The 22,260-nt window shown below is 34.3% G+C and overlaps 1 protein-coding gene across 1 annotated transcript in view; it reads left to right on the top strand.

Annotated features, from left to right (window-relative positions):
* The window catches only part of LOC108757696 (frequenin-1), a 46,078-nt gene that overhangs the window by 13,808 nt on the left and 10,010 nt on the right, over positions 1-22,260 (top strand). Inside the window, exon 2 of the mRNA XM_018502201.1 lies at positions 22,143-22,167. Within this exon, the coding sequence (XP_018357703.1) occupies positions 22,143-22,167 (25 nt within the window). The remainder of the gene's footprint in view (positions 1-22,142; positions 22,168-22,260) is intronic.

Here is a 22,260-nt window from a genome sequence, read left to right as displayed (position 1 = left end):
CCCCCCCCCCCCCTCAAAAAGAGATTGTTTAATAAAAGTAATGTTTTGTAAAGTAATTTAATGACGTACTAAATCGGTTAAATCGCGATAGTTTCGGAAAGAAATTATATAATATAATAAAAGTGATGTTCAATAAAGCATCGTCAAACGCTCCAAGAGTTATGCAAATAACATTATATTATATTCCTCTTTATCAAAATAAAAATATAACTACGAACCGTAAACATAACGAATGTTTTATAAAATTTTATTATATAAAATCTGTATTGCTTCACCGTTTTCTTTCCGATAAATTTCCCAAATTCGATGTGAATTTTTATTTAAACATGAATAAAAGAAATGTCTGAATTCAATAGCTAAGTCCGATTAAATTGCGATAGTTTTCAAAACAAATTATTTAATGAGAGTAATGTTCAACAAAAAATGTCTAAAGTAATTTAATGATTAAATCGATTTCGCGATACTTTTCGAAAGAAATTACGTAATAAAAATGATGTTCAACGAAAAATCATCGTCAGACTGTCCAAGAATCGTGCGAATGATGTTGTATTTCTTCTTATATATTTCTAAAATAAAAATATAACAAGTATTACGTATACAGCCGTAAACATACGCCCTATGAAAATGCATTATGTATATATTGCTCCGCAGTTTTCTTTCCAACAAATTCGCCAAATTGGTTCTTTACTTGAACGTGAATAAAAGAAGTGTCTGGAATAATTCAATGGCTAAACTGATTAAATTGCGATAGTCTCTGAAAGAAATTATATTATAAAAGTTATATTCAACAAAGGAACGTCATCAGACTTGTGCACCAAGAATTGTGCGAATTATATTGTTTTTTTTCTTATACATGTCTGAAATAAAAATATAACAAGTATCAGCCGTAAACGTAAAGTACGCCTTGTGAAATTGTATTATACTTGTATTGCATCGCCGTTTTCTTTCCAACAAATTCGCCAAATTCAATGTGATTGTTTATTTGAATAAAAGATTATGTATGGAATAATTCAATAGCTAAATTGATTAAACCGCGATAGTTTCCGACAGAGATTATTTGATAAAAGCAAAAAAAAGTTAAAAAAAATGTTTGGAGTAATTTAATGATTAAATCAATAATTAAATGATGGTTCCCCCCAAAGAGATTATTTAATAAAAGAGATTATTTAATGTAAAAGAAATTATTTAATATATAAAAGAGATTATTTAATGAAAAAAATTTACAAATTTGCATATAAATATTATCAATACTTTGATCAAAAATAGGAATCTTTCTTTTATTGTTATATAATCTTTTTTTTATACTCATCACAGTCTAAATTTCATTTATAATTATTAATAAAAGAGATGTTTAACAAAAAAATGTCTCGAGAAATTTTGACTAAATCGATTAAATCGTGATAGTTTCAAAAGAAATTATGATAAAAGTGATGTTCAACAAAGGATTGTCGTCAGACACTGAAGTTATGAATGATATTGTTATTCCTCCTTGTACACTTCCAAAATAAAAATATAACAAGTACCAGCCGTAAACGTAAAGAACGCTTTATGAAATTGGATTATACGTGTATAGCTTCGCCGTTTTCTTTCTGATGAAAGCGCGCCCGCCTTCTTATGCTCTTATCCTAAATTTTTCAGCGTGAGCGTGTACGGGGTTGATTTAATTTATCAAAGACATAGCAGCCACGCGGAAAGTGCAAACTCTTGCATGTGCGTCCTTTACACGTCAGTTATGTCCTCGCGGGACGAGACTTTCGGGGTTACGCTACGTCTACTCCGGGCAACTGACAAGGAGACACGAAATGGTTATGGCTCCGTTGATTCAAGGATACCTGCACAACACGAGGCGAGGAGCAGCTGACGAGCAATTATCCCGACGGGAAAATCGAATAACGTTGAAAGGTTCGTTTATCGATGCGTGATCTCCGTTAAATGAGTACTAATTGACTATCGAATAGTAGTTTTCTTTTCCTCTCTCTTCGACCGAGGAGAATAGGTACGCGACACGGTATGATGGTGAGTTTCGCCCAACTTCTTGCGCGGCAACAGCATTTCGCCGACGTTAATTTCCAGCCCCTGTAATTTCGTTACAGTCCCGAAACACCGCTGGAACTAGAATCTAGGACGCGACGATAGATACGCGCCCGGGCTGCTGGGTGGAGAAACCGGATGTGAACCGAGAATCCGTCCTTTGTTCAAACGAGATTGAATTTATGGGACCGTTCCCGTAATCCCGCTGGGCCCTTGTGGGTATGGCCGCACATATACTGAATCGTGCTGATATCGTCGGATGTCCTGTTAATGATTCATATATCAGCATCTCAACGTACTTCGCTAAACTAACCATTCGAAATTTCGGTTTCGGAAAGAAATAATTTCCAGATAAGACAAAATCATGATACGAGACATCTTAAAGATATCTAACAGACATTTCTTTCAAACGCCCTTTGCAAAGATATCTTAGTATTAGATGTATCAACGTTTTTTTCCAGACATCACACAATATTTATAAGATTTATTTTTAATACTTTGCAAATATTTTTGTGGTCTTAGACTGCACAGATCATGAATATTTATTATAAATATTATGAAATATTTTTATCGTATATATTTTAGTAAATGTTACGGAAATAATAAGACGTTATAATCCAGATAAAAAATATTTATTAAAAATATTTATCATAAATAATTATATAAAATATTTAGTTTGTATTAATAACGTTTTTGAATAAAATTTACATAAAATATATATAAAATATTTTTATATTTCAAAAAATAAATAATAATAAATATTCATGTATATTTTTTATTCTGTACTGTTAGAGTTACTCATTAAACAGAAGGGGCCAACCTTTTTGTCTGGCATGCCATTATATTGAGGTACGAAGGAAGAGCACGATTACCATTTTCATATCGAAACTATGGGAATATAAATATTTCCTTTGTATCGTACGGCGATGTATAGATTATGTATAGATTACGCAATATTGTACAAATTCGTGCATTACACGCGCGCGTTTCCATCTCCGATATCGCACGGTGAAGCTATTTCGATGTGCTGCGGCTTCGTGCTCTCGCAAAAACGATTCTATGTACGCCGAAGTACGTAAAAGAGATTTATAGTATGCTATATGTGCTTAAGAGACTTTTATTAAATTGAACAAAAATATCATTGCATCTCGGATAAGTTATAGCGAATGAGTTAAGCTGCATCAGAGAGAGGTAATTGGATCCGAATGGAACTGTCTCGTTTTTGCGCGCTTTCATACGCCACGATGCAACGATAAAAATAAAATTATTGCCGGTGTCATTACTACAGCAATAAATTTACCTTTCAGTGATTTTGAAACAACGAGATTATCTTACCGGAACCTCATATTGAGAATACATTGACATTTTTTTGCCCGGGCATTTACAATGCGGCTGCACGACTTTTATCCAGAAAGCTGTTTCATGATGAATATTGAGAAATCTGATCGAATGGAGTATATACGTTTCTTAGGTCGTAATAAAATGGGGAGTATTCGTAACTAAAAAAAATATCCGATGCCGGGAAAATATATATATTGAGTCTCCGTCGAGAAAAACAAGGCGATTAAAAGATCCAGAATAAATCATCAAAATTGTTAACTATTCTACTTGCATACCAAAAAACTATTTACATACTACTACTTACAATATCGATATTCTTAAAAACTTTTTTTGAGTTGTAAAGATTTTGACGATTTTTAAAAAAAATCATCTTTGTCGAATTGTGACGATTTTTACGACTTTCATAAAATTTAAGTGAATTTACTTTTAATAATCGATATGACGATGTTTACTTAAAAACGTTAACTTATGTGGTAACAATAATTTAAAAATCATGTTTTTTTAGTTGTCATTTTTGAAGTATATAAGAGAGCGATATCTTCATCCACATTTTTGTATGATAATACAAATGTGAAAATATTTATCAGTTTTTTGTAAGAATGTAAAAAATTCCGAGCACTTCAACGAGCTTAATAAGATCAAAGTGTTCGATTCGTTATAAAGAAAAAATTGGCATCAGTCCGATCAGTAAAGGAAATTCGATTAATGAACATGAATGAGTGGAACGAGTGTATTTCAGGCGAGACGCGAAAAAAGTCGAGAGCCTGAAGGCATCTTCGGGCGTTCGACTTTAATCAAACGATGGCAAAAGCGGTTTCCTTTTATAACGCGACAGACATTAGCTGTTCTTTACATAGAATTGCTCGATAATGTTAATTAAATATCTGTTGAATGTACCAAAAAGTTTCAGCTACATACACTATACATTCTACGAAATTGAGAATTCTCTCAATCTCGTGGAGTAGCTGATATTTTTTTATACATTCATAGATTTTTAATGAATAAAGTGATCATTCAATCACTTTATCCATTAAATTACCAACTGATACATTAAGTCGTTTTGTGATGTAAAAAAAAAAGGTACAATGGTACCGCGTAATATTTCTGCAGTCGACTGTGCAGTTACTCCTTTTTCGAACCTTCCATGTCGTTTAAAAAGTACGAGCGCTCGTTTACACACGATAAAATTTAGGAATAATGGAAAAAGAGTTGAGCTCTTTTGGAACAATAGTAAGTGAAAATCGAACGATAAATGTTCTACATAAATAAGCGAGAAAGATTATATTTTGTCAAAGCAGATGTTGGTCCTAATATTTTTGCGTAAATCTCACAATTTCCAATTCAAGTAAATTGCACTGCAAATTCAAGTGTGTAATAAGTGTCTTACATGCAGGTTGAAAAGTAAAGCGTTAAATTGTAACACCATATCGTAATTTTTTTTTGAAACGGTCATTATTTTTTCTAAGCTAAACAGACGAAATAAAATAAATTATTTTACAATTAACGCCTATCTCTATTTGCATGAATATAAAAATGATTTTTATTAGCCGTAAAATCTAAGATGTCGAGTATCGGCGATCCCACATGTTCCGTATTGCAATGTTCAATGGACGAAATGCCGATCACGTTCAATTTTGCGAGCCCCTGTTTCGCATGGAACATAAAAGCATGATGTACTCGACTGGAATATGAACTGCGAGTTACGGACGACGATTTAAAGGTAGGCCGTCATAGTCATGGGTTTTTTATGTTTCAAGAAATATAGAAAGTGCGCAACCGTGGTCATATTTTCTTTTGAAATTCCTTCATTTATTTCAGATTTAAAACATCACACGCACAAAACTACCATGACGGCATAAAAAAACATGATCGATTTTTATTAACACGTTAATAAAAATGGATAGATAATCCAGTAGTCACCCAAGGGAATTCGTTCTCGATCCCTTCACGAGTATTTCTGCGAGTATTTTAAAGAATAACAATAATATTGTTATTTTAATAAAAATTCCTCGTAACTCTATTTTGCTATTTTTTTACAGAAGAGGTAGGAGGCGATTCTGCTTAAAATTCAATATAAACGTGCGCGGGATTTAAAATCAAACATTTATAAAAGATACGTTATAAGCAAAGGTTATAAAGCTTTCGGTAACACAAACTTCATATTAAAGTTTTTTTAATTACACATAATAAGGTTCAAAATAATAATTTCCAGCTAAAAGATAGAAAAAACGGTGGTAAAATAAAACAACCATTTTTTATTTTTTAACATAATCATCTTTTATTTTAATATATATGCGTTATAGAACGATGAATTAACTTTTCTATATTATTATATTAAAAAATGGAAATAGTTTAACACTGCGGGGATCACTTTTTCATCATCCGACCTGCAGCCCCGATTTAATCTCTATGATTATTTTCTGTTTTATAATTCGGATAAAATAAAGTCGGATTTGTGTGAAAAAAAATATATCAATGATAAAGAAATGCTGTCCGCAGTGTTAAACTATTTTAATAAAAAAATTTATAACATTCTTTAGTAGTATAAAAAATTGATCGTTTAAAAAAATATATTATAATAAAAGATAATTGAAAAATATAGTTGTTTCATTTCACCAGCTTATTATTTCCTCGAAAACTTTTTCACTTTTACCATATTATGAGCATCTCGTTCTCTCGGAAATCATCTTTGCTACAAAAAGAATGCATTTTTCGTAGGCGATTGTAATTAATATACACTGCAAAAAATTTGATACGTGTTCAATTAATAGCTTTTTTTGCAATCCGAAGTAATAAAAATCGCGGGACAGCGAATGCGGACAGTGAATGCGGAATGCATTTATTTTCGGGATGCCATTCACGGAATGTGGAACTCCCGTGAGAGGTTTTTTTCCGGTTGTTCGAACATATTGTACGTGTATGTGCTTGCCATCGAGTCTCCGAGTGATTTCCAGTAGTAAAATCAGGAGAGACACGGTGCACACCAGTACCGATAGAAGCAGTACGATAGCTTCTTATTCTAAGAAAATGGAATACAGATGGGCCGAGCTAAGTCTTTTGCTCGGCGCCGGGGCCGTCTCTTTACTTCTTCTTAGAATTTCCTTTCCACGTTCCGCCATGGCCGCGCAAACACAATTCTCATTTTTATGCCAAGAGTGGAAGATGAAGATAAGAAGAATAAGGATGACGGACAATCTAATAGAACGAACGAACGAACGAATGAACGAACGAATGAGATCGTAGATCTTCTCACAAAGTTATAGCTATTATTTCTGCTGTTTCCCATTTTCTTGAAGTCAATTTTTTTATGAAAATGAGATTACAGCAAATATAAGAGGTCTATCGTAGTCAGAAAATTCCGAGTTTTATTTACAAAGCACTAAAAACATTATTAGAGAGAGAATACACAGTAAAAATATTTTATATTTGTCTTAAAAATAATTCGTATTAAAATTTTTGTGTTAAACTTTTAACATATCCGAGTGTTAATTTATTATGATACAATTATACAAAAAATGTTCAAATAATACAATTTTGTTGTGTTAAATTGATATTCAATTTTTTAAGAGTAGTGTTAAAATAACACAATTTTTTATAGTAAATGAACAAAAATAATGTATTTTAAAACATGAACGTTTTAATAAAATATATTAATTTAATAAATGTTATTTTTACTGAAATACGTTAATTTAACATAATTTATAAATGTGAATTTTACTGAAGAAATATGTTTCCATATTGACTACAAATTGTGTCAGTATTACATCTTTTATGCTAATATTTTACGGGAGACGTATATAAAATGCACTAAATTTAACATAAATTTTTCAACTATGATAAAAATTCAAGAAGCGCGAACATTTCGAGCAGACGTGTATTTTCAAATATAGTCGCTGATATCGTCAATTCATAGATCAGAAATAAACATTTTCCTTCGTCCAATTTATAAGAAAGTGCTGCGAGTGATCAAATAATTACGACCAAATCTTGAATTTTACAATAATATCAAATCATTACGTAAACTATTGTAAATTCAATATTGTTTCGATAATTTGGTTTCACGAAAACTGGAAACGTGTTGATAATTAGGATAATAAACAAGCTAACTCGATACCAAATATCTACTTGAAGATACTCATTCGCACAGGTACGAGGTACATTCGACCGGAAAAGCACGGCTAATTATACGTATGTTAATTAATAAACCGGAATAATCCGATATTTTATTTGACTCTTCCCACGCGACATACTTATACACGCATGAATCGCTTTCATCGTGAGTAAAAAATATAACAAACTCAGATGCGATACAACAGTTATGCAGGAGATTACACGTTTTAATTAACGCTACAATAATCACCCTTATTCTATTTCACACTCGACACTCTTCGCATTCAGTCGCAGTGTTTGCGAAAACGTGAAGAATATTACAAACATCAAATCGTTAATTGGAAGTGATCGACGTCTGTGTAACACGTTTTTTTTTTTTACGTTTCCTTTTTCTCCGAACGCGGAATTAATTGTGGATGAAAAATGCGGTATACCATCTTTTTTCCAATATAAATCACGCATACCGAAACCTCGGCCCACTTCGCTGTCGTTAAAAAAGGATTGAAAAAGCGAGATTAAAAATTGATTCTACTTTCATGACTTGTTTCTACTTGTTCCTCTCGCGTGCTGGCGATGCGTGCTACTGCCTTGTCGCGTTTCGAGACAATAGCGATGTCTCGTGTCGCACGAAAGCCTGAACCGTAACGTACGTTTCCGCCATCTGTCAAAGCCGCGTTATGTGTATTCCAGTAATTGGACTATGCTTGAGGAGATGAGATCGAACGGAGGAGGTAAGACGCAACGTGTGAGAATTAACACGATCGTAAATGTAGCGATGTAAATGTAACGTAAATGTGGGGATATCAACGATTTATCGACAAGCGAATCTCGCAAATCCGTGTTTGTCCCGCGTGCTAATGCCAAATTGGCAAAGGAATTATCACATTAGCGACGGATTCGGCGGTATTCATGACATGCGATTTCGAAATAATACAAACAGTGGCTCGTGCGTAGTTCGATTAAATATTTCGATTAACTAACTTCACTCTCTCACCGAAAAAAATAGATTGAGTGATTCAGCAAAACTATAGCTTGCTATGTGAATTGAATATGTATAACTAAAAAATTTGATGGTTTAACAAAGAAATTACGTCTGTATAAACACATTGAGAGAAAAATGTCGAAGTATTGCGAAGCAAATATTGCTTACGAAATTTGATTGTGATAAGGAAATATACATTTCTATGAAATATATCTTATTTTTGTGAAATATGTTTCATTTCTGTGAAATATATCTTATTAATTGCAAAAAAATAAAATTAATGACTTATTTGCTAGGAATAAAATTTTATCTCGTCTGTATTTAAATATTTGTTTCAGTGAAATAAATATATCCATTTCTCACAAATATATTTTTAAGTATCTTTTTCTCAGTGCAATTATCAGTATGTTAATCCAGCTAATTCTTTGTGACAATAAAAATTGTTAATTAACAAGTTTTCTTCATTATAGTAGCAAAAGTATATGCCATCTTAATTATGTTTTGTTAAAAATTTTGATGTGTGTGTACATATTGCATTGATTTTTGTAGAAAGTTATTTTTGCTGTATTAAAACAAATTTGCTGTACTATTACAATAAGTATAATTATCTACTCTGAGAGAAAATAAGTTGTTAACTTGATTAAATGCGTTTAAAAAATTCGTAGTGATTATTTCGTTCAAGTATTTATATATTTAGTTACCATAAATATACGTGAGTCATGTCAACAAAATCTTGTAATTAAAAACATGTTGTTTGTTTGAATTAACAAATATTTGCCAACAGCCCATGATCGCTGCATTTAATTAAATCAATTAATTATTTTTTTGGAACGGCAACTTTTTTCGCAGTGTATAATCGCTAATTTTATTCAGCTGTACAACTTTGCTACTTTAACATAGAAAACTAGCTGCTCGTACATACGGTTGTAAATTTGCTGAGTGAAGTTTTTAGTTATTTTAACAAATCTTTCTTTCCCGTGTTATTTAAGTACATTAATTCTCTGGAGCTGACGTTGAACCCATTCAATTATGAACTCTTTTACAAAACATGTCAAACAATATTCAATTTTCTTTATATTACATCTACAAATGTATATTATAAAAATATACTCAGCATTAATTCCTTTTATATAGGTTATGTCATTTTAGTTCCTTGAAGTTAATTACGGCTTTTAATTAACATAAATTAAATGAGTCTCAGAATGCCTAGTAATTGTGATACAGATTTTGGCGTCAACTACAGAGAGTTAATTAACTTCATTTCTTATTGATGTATGTATTATTAACTATTAATTATTCGCTACACAGATTGTTATTAAATGACTATTACTCAGCCAATTCCAACAATTAGACTATTGTTTGCGACAGAAACTAGGACTCCACATCATAATTCCCATTAGTACTGATCACGTAATGAAAAAAATCTAGCCGCGCGGATCAATATTCCGCGAAGGGAACAAAAGCTTTTTGTGATTTTCCTCTTTTCTCGCTTTCCACTAATAACACGCAGAGATCCAATATACCACTAGACCATGCCGTGTGCAAGCGACTAGAAATTTAATTTGCATGACATACCGCATGTAACTGTCATATTTTCCGTCGCAAGCATTTTATTACGAAATAATATAATAAAACGCATCAGTTGCACTTCCTGTTTTCCCGTCCGCTCAAGTTTACTGCGCGCAAAGATCACAAAGAGTGTCGACATAATTTAATTCAATTCGCTTCTATCAACGCTGTGAGATATTGTCGTAATTGTGTTACATGTTTGCGCGAGACACTGCCCCAATTGCGTCCGCGTAAATAGCTCGCATCGTTACCATATTCTCGTGGTGTATCGCGATGCGTTCACAATGCGTTCCACCCGGGGATTCGATCGCACTACATCCGGGACAGCACCGTTAATTCAAGCGTTCTATTAAAATGCACTTTGCGACCAGTTGTTTTGCGGAAATTCACGGAACTGCGAATCTCTGTTCACAAAATCGATTTCGCCAAGCGAATTCTGTGTATTCGAAGATTACAACCATCCTTTGTGAATTAGTGATACAGGTTGATATAATTATTTACAATTTAAAATAAATATCCTACTTATTATTACAATAAAACAATGTAATAAATTAGCTAAAGGAGAGCAAAGAAATAATTGATGTTTGATTAAAAATAATACAAATTTTTTTTAACGTTTCAATTTGACGTTAGCAAATTGATATGCAATCAGACAAGTTTCTACTTTACTATATAAAGATTATGCGTTTCACGGATTTTCTCCGTGTCCAGATCCATTCTTGGAATGCCAACGTTTCGTGAACCTTGCAGTCCACTTCATCAAGGCGAGGAGCAGCCTAATAAGTATCACTGATGAAGTGGACTGCAAGGTTCACGAAACGTTGGCATTCCAAGAATGGATCTGGACACGGAGGAACCCGAGAAACTCATAATCTTTATACAGAAAGCACCCGTGGAAGCCTCAAGAATATTTTCAACTTTACTAATTGTAAGTCTTCAGTTCCAATTATGTAGACTAAATTATTTAAATGTAAAATTATTTTTATTTTTTTATTATTTTTTTGTTTTTGAGTTTTAATAATTTAATCTGCATAATCGCGACTGAGAAAGACTTGATAAGATTGGAACTTGAATGTCAAATTAATGTATTGTATATAAAAAAAACGTATTATTTTTAGTTAAACATACATTATTTTTTGCTCTTTTTTTTAGCTCATTTAATATATACTTTTCTATTATAATAACAAGCAGAACATTTATTTTAAGTTGTCAGTAACTTCAGTATAATTAATAATATAATCCACTTGAATCGCTAATTGACAAAACATAGTTGTAATTTTCGAATAGAATTCGCTTAAATCGATTCTGCGAACAGAGATTATTATTACATGGAATTTATTCATTCATTTCAGCTATCAAGAAAAAGTAGAACAGGTTGAAGAAAAACTAATTATTTAATGAATGAAATTTATATAGTAACTACACTTTTGTTTGAAACTGTTAAATCCGTGAATTAAACAGTATTAAATAGTATTAAATAGTATAAAATTAAATGTAAAAGGTATAAAATGTAAATTAAAACATTCCGAGCGCGAAAGTTATGCATCACGCACAATAACGTTTCTGGGAAAGTTACATATGAGTTTTAACATTACGCGAGATAAACTGTTATACATTTACGAGCCCTCTTCGCTTTAATGAGTACGAGATAACGAAGCTTGAAAAGTGGAGTTCCTCAAGCACATCAAGATCGGTTCGTTAATAAGAGGCGTGACTCCATTTTCGCGTCGACGATTTTCCGTCACCGTTGTCGTCGTCGCCGTGACGGTGCGGCAGTTATCGTCGCAAATTGCAGTGGCGTGTTATGTACGCATGTGCACCTGCATCGGATAAGCGGGGCGGCCGCGTCGTAAATTGTCGATGTCGATGATAGGAGGCGACGCGACGATAGGAAGCTGCATCTCGCAGATGCTCCGGGCAATGGATCTACAGTCTGCATAGCGTCGGAGATGGAAGTACGTCCTTCGATAACGCTCGCGTGGAAATTGAATTCCTTCGGAAAAGGAAGGAAGACTCTGGTCACCCGCCGTCCAAACCACATCGTCCGAATGACGATGCAACACGACGGTGATCACGCGAAATTCCCTCCGAACAAGGCCCGTCCGTGTGTCTTCACGGAGATAAAACTGCGCGATTCCCGGCGGCCAGTGCTTTCAACATTCTCTCAAGTAGAACACAAAATCATAAAATCGAGATGACGTCAAGTGGAAATTATTTTAGAAAAAATCATAATATTATTCCGTACACTTTTGACGATGAATTTGTAATAAATTCTTGATGTAATTTTTAAGTGGTTTTTTTAAATTTAAAAAAATCACAAATTGAAGTCATTTTAACAAAAATCAATGATATCACTTTTGATAATTTTGTGATGAATTCTTGATAACAAAAGTAAGATATCATATGGCGTTATAAAAATTTATTTAAATTTGATGTCATTTTGACCTTATTATAATTTTGTATTCCACCTAGACTCGGACGTAAATGAGGACTCCATTAATGTCGTCAAAGAGGACCACGATGGGCGTGGGTTGGACCATCCACGACTTTGATGTTGTTGCGCTGCGATGCATCGCTGGGACTTAAATCAGCAACGAGTTGCGATAACCCGTTAAAACTTATGTGCAGTTCGTGCAACGCTGCGGTCCGCATCTCCAACCGGAATATGCGAAACTTCGAAAGTTAATCCTTTATCCTGAGCTCGCTTTATTCCAATTACGGGATGTTCGAGCGGGTGGCGATGTGGCGTTGTGTGCGCAAACTCGTAAACGTTACGACTATCTATGTACAAATTGTATTTGCACTCACGTGCATAATGTCCCGAAATCTCTCTCTCTCTCTCTCTCGCTAGCTCTTTCTCGCTCTCTCTCGCTCTCTCTCTTGCTTTCCCGGGTGAAGATACCGCCGCATCGTCGCATCGCCGCATCGCCGGGCACACCCGTCGTATTTGCGCAATCGTTCACGTTCCCTCGCTTGTGTGCAAACAAAATGCATACCTGTATACACGACGGAGTGTATACAGCCGCACGATGGCATTTACGTGCAACCAGGCGTTATATATCCTATCCTACGTGGAGGAGCTTGCGTATCGCGTGTATTACAACGACGCATATTTTGCAGCGACCGAGCATCCCCGTCTGCATTATTATATGCTCTTTAAACGAACCGCATGCCGCCCATCTTCGCGCGTTAACCATTGCGAAAAGAGAAAATATATATATATTTTTTATCGGGAGAGCATTCTTTTGTCCCAATAAAAGATTATATTTCCTTTTAGTTTTTTATCAACAAGCTCGAGAACTTCGGTAATTTTTACCTAAAACGAGGATTTTTATCATTCACGTTCGCCTTCTCACGAATTGTTTTGTTGATCTTCTTTCTCTCATCGCTTTTGTTTTCAATCTTAATGGAAGGAATAATTCTTAAAAGTACATCCGAATACATGCGTAATAAATTACGTGATTTACTTTTTGAACGCGAGAAATGTTGGTCTATATTCTTACACGCTCTTAGAATAATTTTTTATTATCAAGTATAATTTATGGATGAGATAAATACAGATTTAATCCATTAAAACCTCGGAAATACGGCCTGTCAAAAATTTTCGCATAAAAAGTGATAAAATAAAAGAGAAGTATGATACCTATTTATACATTGTGCTCGTAATAGTCACATTTAACGCGTTAATCGTTAATCCCGAAATAAACGCTTGAACTTTTTTGTACGCTATTGCGTGAGCTGCATTTTACATCCCATTCATAAATCATCATTGTCTGTACGTGCTGTATACGAAAATACACTTTTGTTCCTCTTTCCGTATCAAGCAGATATGTATCTACTGTATCTATATGTAAATGTATCAAATGCTTTTCTAAAACTTTACTAAGTAATATTGCAAAGATATATAGGTCTATATATAGAAGTATTTTTTAAATGTTATTTAAACAATTAATGTCCGCATTCAGGCATTTAATTGTACAATATAACAGACACATTCTTTGATATGGTACCATGAGTGATCCTACAACAAAGTGATTCTAGTAACTGGCTGAGTTTTAATTCTTTTTGAATCAAGATAGAAAAAAATGATAGAAGAAAATATTTCTTTATTTAGTACGATCTACCATTTTGATCTACCATACTTTTTAAAATAATGTATCAATGCTTGCATTACATTTTTTTTTCAAATGAAGTCATGATTTTTTTAACATGAATCGATTCCTCTCATTATTCTGTGCGTATAAAAATGTTATCTATATTGCCTTTAGATCATTAAAAAGTATCTAAATAAAGGTAAGAGACAAATTATACATAAATACATTTTAGATAAGATTAAGATGATTTCATTTAAAAATTATCTAAATAAACGATGAAATTATGAATCGTTTCATCTAGATAATAATTATTTTACCGTACAATTATAGTATAGAAATGTGAAACACTTTCCTCTCAGTGTAAGATATTAGAATGTAAGGTAATTAAAAGAATTAAATAGTGAAAGATTGTCCTTTTTATATCACCTTTTTCTCTCTCAACTTAAAAAAAGAGTTAATTCAACTACTAGAATCACCCTGTAGATTCCATCGCATTATTCCATCGATCATTATTGCAATTTGAAATCGTAACATTATTTTCAAGGATAATTCATTCTAATTAACTTGAGAAGTGAAACTTATTAATAATTCCGACAATTCAGCACGAAATGAGGTTAATGGTTTTTCGATTATGAGTCTCCGAAGCGTAAATTACATCTCCGCAACCAGTCTCGGGTTAACGAGACTTTAAGGAAGATCGGAGTCTTGCAATATAGGCTCTTAGAGCGATCGCCTTTTGCGTGCGACAGCCGTTGACACCATTCAAAAGTTTTCCCATTTCCATGCCATCGCGCGCGTCTCGACGCTTAAGTTTTCGAGAGCTATTCTAATTAACGACCTGACGGTTTCCGAGGACTTCTTAACGCGGCCGAAAAGGATGCGCTTTTTGGACTTTTATGAGCGATTATCGCAAGGAAGCACGTCACGCGGAGGCTAAAAAGTTGCACAATTATCCGTACTCTTCCACCAGCTGTTTGCCATTTTCGAGTAATACGACCCCTCGTCGCTTAAAGTTATATCCGCGACGATAACAGGCCGCTACGAAATTCCGCAGCTCGGTGCGTCAAGCGAAAGTTTGAAACTTGATTGATCCCAACGACAATTGCTGTTTTTGGCACATTTTGCGCGAACAAAACGAACCACTTCTGATAGTTTTCTGAAATAGACAACCTCGGGAAATGATTTTCGCTGCTTGATCAGAATCTTTTTGTTCGACCGTAATCAGTTTTTCCTCTCTCTTTTAGAAAAGATTTTATGTTTTTTTTATTTCGCTGCCATTTCCGCTCGTAAAGAACAACCTGCGTGACCTGAAAAAAATACGGAGACAATGAACTCGAGGTCGAAAAAGAAAAGAAAATGTCTATAAAGCTATCCGTTCAGACGAAATCACAGGTTCGTGAAAAATAAATCGCTATCAGATCAAGTATTTCTTCTCGCAAATTTTCGTGTGATTTTTTCTTTTTGCTATTATCCGACCCGACTGGCTAATAAAACTTGCACAAAGATCGACGAGCAGATTTCCCTTCGAAGCCACGGGATGTATTTTATTCGGAAGGATCGAATGGACCGATCGATCGAAAACTCGGCAATGAGTCGACGACGAGGATTCTTCGCCTCCGTCAGGAAAATAAGCAGAGATTACGCTCTCGTGGAATAAAGGCAGTATACATCGAAATGAGTTTTCGGAGCAACTATTTGAAAGGGCGCACTTTTACTTCTTGTTTTTGCTTTTTCTCTTATCTACCGATACTACCACCAGTCCAAATGATTAAATGGAACCTGAAACTCAAGGAATTAAAGTATCTCAAGATAACGCTATTTTTACGAACGCTATTCTAACACAAGATATGTTCGTTCGCTGTACACATAAATTGCGAGGAAAATGGCATAGTTCATAAAAGTGCCATATTTTTGAGAGCCCTATAAAAATTTTACTCGTACTCGAATTATCATAAAATGTTAGCTACCCAATTTAATATTTTTTACTTTTTGTAGTATAATTTGAAAAGTGACGGCTGATATAATTCATGCGTATTTTGTATTCAAAGTATATTTCGATAAATTTGAAGTATTTTTAAATAAATACTGGATTAAAGAATTAATAATTTAATATCAAAGTTTTCAGACGCACGTAGAGGTAAGAAATTACCAAAAAGGATTAGAAAACTTTGAATATAAAATACAGCAAAACCAGTTTTTGTAGAACAAAGTTTTTTCAAAACTCCGCTCTTGAAAGTTTTTTTATTTGAATATGTAATTTGGATATGTGTTTTCTTTGGATATATTTGATATAATTATATTATTCTATAATAGAATTCGACTTTTTGCATTCATCTAAAAAGTTTCTGTGTAAAGATAGTTGTAAACAATTAAAATGAAGTATAATGATTAAGCGATGATTGCCATAGATAGTTAGATCCAATTTCAAAAAGGCGTTGACAACTCATTAGGCATCACAAAGATATTTCTGCCTTGATATTTAAAGCCATATAAAAACGAAGGTATTAAATAACGAAATAACGCGTAAATATTAAACGTTTAATGATAAATATCGAAGAAATAAATTCCGTCTTTTTTCTAAGATTTTAATTTAATAGCTTTTTATTGCATAAAATTCCTTTTTACTCCGAAATAAAAAAAAATCTGTTTTTCTTTATCTCTAGACGCACACTTTAGCATTTAATATATTTTTAACAAAAAGATTCAAGTTTTACGAGGTCCACAATTTCAATCTGAACGGTACATTATATACAGATCGGTTAGCCGCCTCCGGCAGGCAAAAAATTAAAATGCAAATAATGCACGTGTCTCGGGAGATTACACAATATCGCGTATAAACGTACGCGTTCCTAAAATAAGAATGGTCGTGTTTAAGGCAGTCTTTTTGATAAACGCCTCGTACCTAGCCCGACAGCCAGTTGGCAGGCATTCCCTTGGTGAAACGAGCAAATTTGAATAACGGTGGAGCGTGAGGGTAGCCGAGCTCTGCAGCATTAATTCAAGTCTCGTGCATCGTACTTACGGCACGCGATTAAACACAGCGTCGTGTCTCTCATTCCTGTGCACTAAGTGCAGCCGCGCACATATCACAAGTTTATACATCTGTCTTATATCCTATTTAAGAATTCATCGGACCTTGGCACAAGTTTTCCCGATATTTGGTAAAACTGACGCGAGGCGCGATCATGCTTAGTGTCGCTCATGCATGTCTCTTTAAAGCGAATCACGAGCAGAAAATATGAAGTGCAAATACGAAATGCATTTGAAATTGCGAAGGAATATATCGCGTCAGTTTGTCGAGTACGCATCGATTGATTCGACAGTTTCGACTTTATCGCCAGCGACGAACGCAAATGACTAAAGAGACAAGCGGCCAGGAAAAACGCCAACTTAAACTCAATCGCTGGAAAATAAGCTGAGATTACGTTAGCATATGGTGACAGAAGTGGTATCAGCAATATCACTGAATTTCTACGACGGTCCTCTCCGACACGACAGTCCTCGACATTTCCATTTATGAGCGTGTCGTTGAACCGCAGATTAGAAAAACTTGTGCTCGTTGCGACGGAAAACGTACTTGAGAAGCTACCAGAGGATTGTTATCGAATGGAGAGAGAAAGAAAGATTTGAATGTTGTATGAACGAAGCATACGAGGACTACGAGGAAACATATTTTGAGAAATGACTGTAGAAACTTGCAAAAATCTACTCTCCATATAACTCCCTGGACAAGTGCGACCGATATATAACTTCTGACATTATAAAAGTACTAATGTTTTTTATATAATTACATAAGTTTTATACAATTACAATTAGTTTACAAAGTGTTTACTTTTTTATGATACTTACAATTAAATATTAACTTTAAATACTAACTTTTATCAGCCTTTAGATCGTTATGATATTTAAAATTAAATACTACTAACTTTTATCAGCCTTTAGATCGTTCACTCTACAGTCAATTAATTATTAATGTATCACAATGTGATATATGTAACGCAACGGTACGTAGCTAACAGTTATATATGTTCAATGCTTTTACATAATGTCCCCTAAAAAATTTGCATTCTCTATCACAATTGATTTTGGCGATATTTCACTGAAGTGATTAAATGCATACGTAATGGAGCAAAAGTAATTTCGTATTTAAGCGATAAATACCACGATGGGCTCGATGCCGCCGTTAATCCTCGCTTCCGAGCGCATTTGTACAAATTAATGCGATAAAGCGGATCATATTATTCAGCGATTCTTTTTTTCTGTTCGAGGGAAAAAATTCTCAGCAAGGGAGATATCGAGGGATTTAAGGAAAGTGCGAAAAAGGCGAAAAATGGAGGATGTGAACGACGGAAAAGAGCGGTGCAATTTAGTTAGTAGGCCATAACTCCTGTAAGACCAGTAAATCGGTCGAAGTATTAAGTATTATAAGTAACTACGGCCAATTTTTTTTCAAGCATTCTCGGTCTTTAAACCAGTATATTCGATTCGAAATCCAATTCGATTGGAAAGAGAGAATTGTGTGTAAACATAAGGTCGCAAAAATATTCTCTAAATTTTTCAGATTCAAATCTCATTCAAAAAGAATGAAAATTTACTCCAATTGATAGTGAAAATATTGCCACTTGGAATGGAGTGTCGTTTTACTCTTTATAAGGGTAAATGTTTAACTTTAATCATAGTGAATATTTCATTCGTTTAAAGTAAAACATCAGTCAAAACGACTTCAATATAAGATTAGGATGAGTTTTAGTTTTAAAAAATATTTAAACTTAGTATATACATAGATTCTTGTTAGGATTTTATCTTGAGGAATAAAAAATTGTCGACATTTCTACGTAATAGACAACGATCAGTGACTCGCTTGCCGAATTTCTTCTTGCGCTTAATGCATACATTATTTTCAATTCACTCTTTAATTACAAGTGAAAATATTCATTCTACGACAAAGGAAGAATTCACTCCATTTGAATGAAAAGTCACTTTAATTTGAATGATTCGGTAATTACGCCATTTTTCAAGTAAAGTTTCACTCCAAGAAATTTAGAGACATAACTCATGCGTAAGATTTGTAGCCAACGTAATATTTTTATGCTCTGTGAAAATTGCTCGTTTAAACGAGCCACGAAATAGCCTCTGTATTATGCCACTGAACTGGCATGAGAGAATAATTGTGAACGAGTCGCGAGCTGGAGCGGCGATTCGCGTGTCACTCCGAATATCGGCCACGAATCAATCGCGTGAAAAACGAGAGAATTTTCGTTCTTATCGAAGTCGCGTGACTCGTTGCAACGCTTCGTTTATATGCCAAATTTTCTCGATGAATGATGACTCCATGTCGGAAATCGTAAAGTGTTTGATTGTACTTGAGATAAGCATGAGACTGATATCTCTGGAGATATCGAAATTGGCGGTTAACTAGTAAAAGAAACAAATGCGAGAAAGTTTAAGAAGGTGAAAATAGAGCAGCACATCAAGGATCTTTCAATATTCATAGGTATTGTGCATTACGCGCAGACTAGATTGGTAGTCCAGGTTCAAGCGAGCCTTTTTTTGCATCGCGCGAAATCCTGGGAAGAGAGTCGACAACGACCGAATAGTTCCACCAACGAAACCTCCCTCACGAATCGCATTTGCATAGTTATAGGAATATTTCGGTCGACCATCGGGCCACCGCCCCGTCAACTACGAGGAATAACGATCGGTTGGTACGCGTTCGCGAGCTCGCAATCGATCCTCGCGACAATCGCCGACAATCTGTCTAGCATAATTGCACACCTCGACAGCTTGTTCTAAAAGTCTTACTTTACACACTCGGAAAATTTGTGTTAAATCTAACACATTTCACGTGTCCTAAACGGTCCAAATTTTTGTATTAATTTAATACAAGCTAAACGTATTGAAGAATAACACAAATATCATGTAAAAAAAATTAACACAAAAGATGTAACGTTGACACAAACTGTGAAAGCATATTTTTTCAATAAAATTATTAAATTAACATTTACAATATATTAAATTAACACATTTTATTCGTTTATTTTAAAATTTACGTTTTAAAAATATGTTATTCTTGTTATTTGTTTACATACTCATAAATTATTATCTTGACACTAAGAAATGTTGAACATCAATTTAACATAAAGTATTTAAAATATTAAATTAAATTTCTATAACAGCCGAGCGTTAATTTAACATCGTATAATGACATTATATTAAATTAACTTGGTCCTTCAGAAATCCAATTTAATAAAATAATTAGAAATTACTTATTTTAAGTATTAAAAGCACTGAACAACGGTGCTTTTAACTGTGCTTTTATTCAAAATAAGTAATTAATCACTTCTTTCCAGTATTAAACTTCCGTAAGAGAGATATGTTAAAAATTCAACGCAGTATTTTAACAAGGATTTGAGTAGACAGGTTTTAACACAAATACAAAATGTTTTACCGTGTACTTTCGCGCACACAGAAAGAATAATTTAGCTGAACACAGATCTAAAAACAACTTTGACGGACCACCAAAATAATTACGTGGGAATCTCAAGCATAATTCTGCAAAAAGTTTTGACATTCTAACAACCAGCTTGAGCGTTCCACATAATTATTTTGATGGTCCAACAAAATTATTTTCAAACTTGTGTCTACCTAAATTTTTAGATACTTCAGCAAACCCGTTCTTTCCGTGCAGATAAAAATATCCTGCGAAAACAATCTGTTCTGCGAAAACGCGGTGTCGAGAAACTTCTCGTACACTTCTCTTAGTCTCGAAGAATGGGAAAAAGTTGCGGAACTGTCGTGATCGGGATAATATCCTGATTAGAACAGAAGATCATGTGATATCCGGTACAGTTAGAGTTCTTCTCGTACGAGACAGGGAAGCTGCACTGTTTGCAAAAGCTAATGGTATACTCGGGACGACGCAAGATTACCATATAAACCGCAAAACTCTTCATGTTCTCTCGTGTTCTATCGATCCCGAGCGTCTCCTGCGCCCTTTACCCTTTGTTCCTTCCTTCCGCCATAACACATTCGGTTCAGCTGACGTGGGGAACCAAGTTGCTTTGCTCCACGGCACGTGTACTTTAGAGGATAACCTACCATCTGGTTATCAATTAAGATGCAATTCCAATAAGGTATCTTGTTGAAAAATAAAATCTCTCCGCTAGTTTGGAGTAAACTTTAGCGATATACTGAAACAGCTATTTCGCGAATCATTTTACGTCAGACCAATATTTTTCACCGCGTTTGCTCTTATTAAAAAACACACTTTGACAAATGTATTTTACGTGAACTCAAAAATTTAAGAAAAATCGATAGAACTTTCTAATCTACCTCCTCTATTTTTCCTACTTTTGGACCAACATAAATAAAAAAAAAAACGCCGAGTAATCCGTCCGCTTAGATATAAAGATTCAAAGGAAAACTTTCGTTATTTCAGAAGCGCACATCCGTCTTGAGGGACAAACGCCATTATCGATTGTTTTCGTATAAGTGATATTGGTTCCTCTTTCACGCAAATAAATTCAATCCACCAAACAAATCGCTCCTGCATTGCGGCGACCTTTCCTCTTTTTTTTTTTTAAATCAGTCACTTCTAGTCGGGATACATTTTTGTTTCATGTCCGTTGAAGTAAACGCAGAGGAGAACGTAACATCCCACTCTTCGTCCGTTGACGTAAAGAGAAACGATTCTGACCCGCCCGCCCTCGGCGCCGTATAAAAATTTGATCGCTTTCACGGAACAATCGGGTTTTTCAGTGACACGTACCTCCGTACTGAATTTACCGAGTAAATCCGTCGTGCAGTAAATCACACGGCAGTTGATACGAGCCTGGCGAGCACTGGAGAACAATAATTCTCCGGCTCGCTCTCTCAGCGACTCTTTCCGTTGTGCTTTTTCTTCTGGAGCCACTTTTCACGCGCGGGATAACCCAATCTTACTATATACTTACTATATACGTCGAATAATCAATAATTAATTACCTCTCAAATGTCTCTTTTTGTTTCTGTTTCAGTCACCGAGAAGGAAATTCGTCAATGGTAAGTTCGGCTCTAAGAAAAGCAATAGGCTATTATACTAACTTGCGCGAACTTGGGCAGAATGATTAAGGATTCTGCCGATAATCAGAAGAG

Source organism: Trachymyrmex cornetzi, unplaced genomic scaffold, assembly GCF_001594075.2.
Source record: "Trachymyrmex cornetzi isolate Tcor2-1 unplaced genomic scaffold, Tcor1.1 scaffold147, whole genome shotgun sequence".
In the NCBI taxonomy this organism is placed as follows: Eukaryota; Metazoa; Arthropoda; class Insecta; order Hymenoptera; family Formicidae; genus Trachymyrmex; species Trachymyrmex cornetzi.
This window is presented reverse-complemented; position numbering and strand designations above follow the sequence as displayed.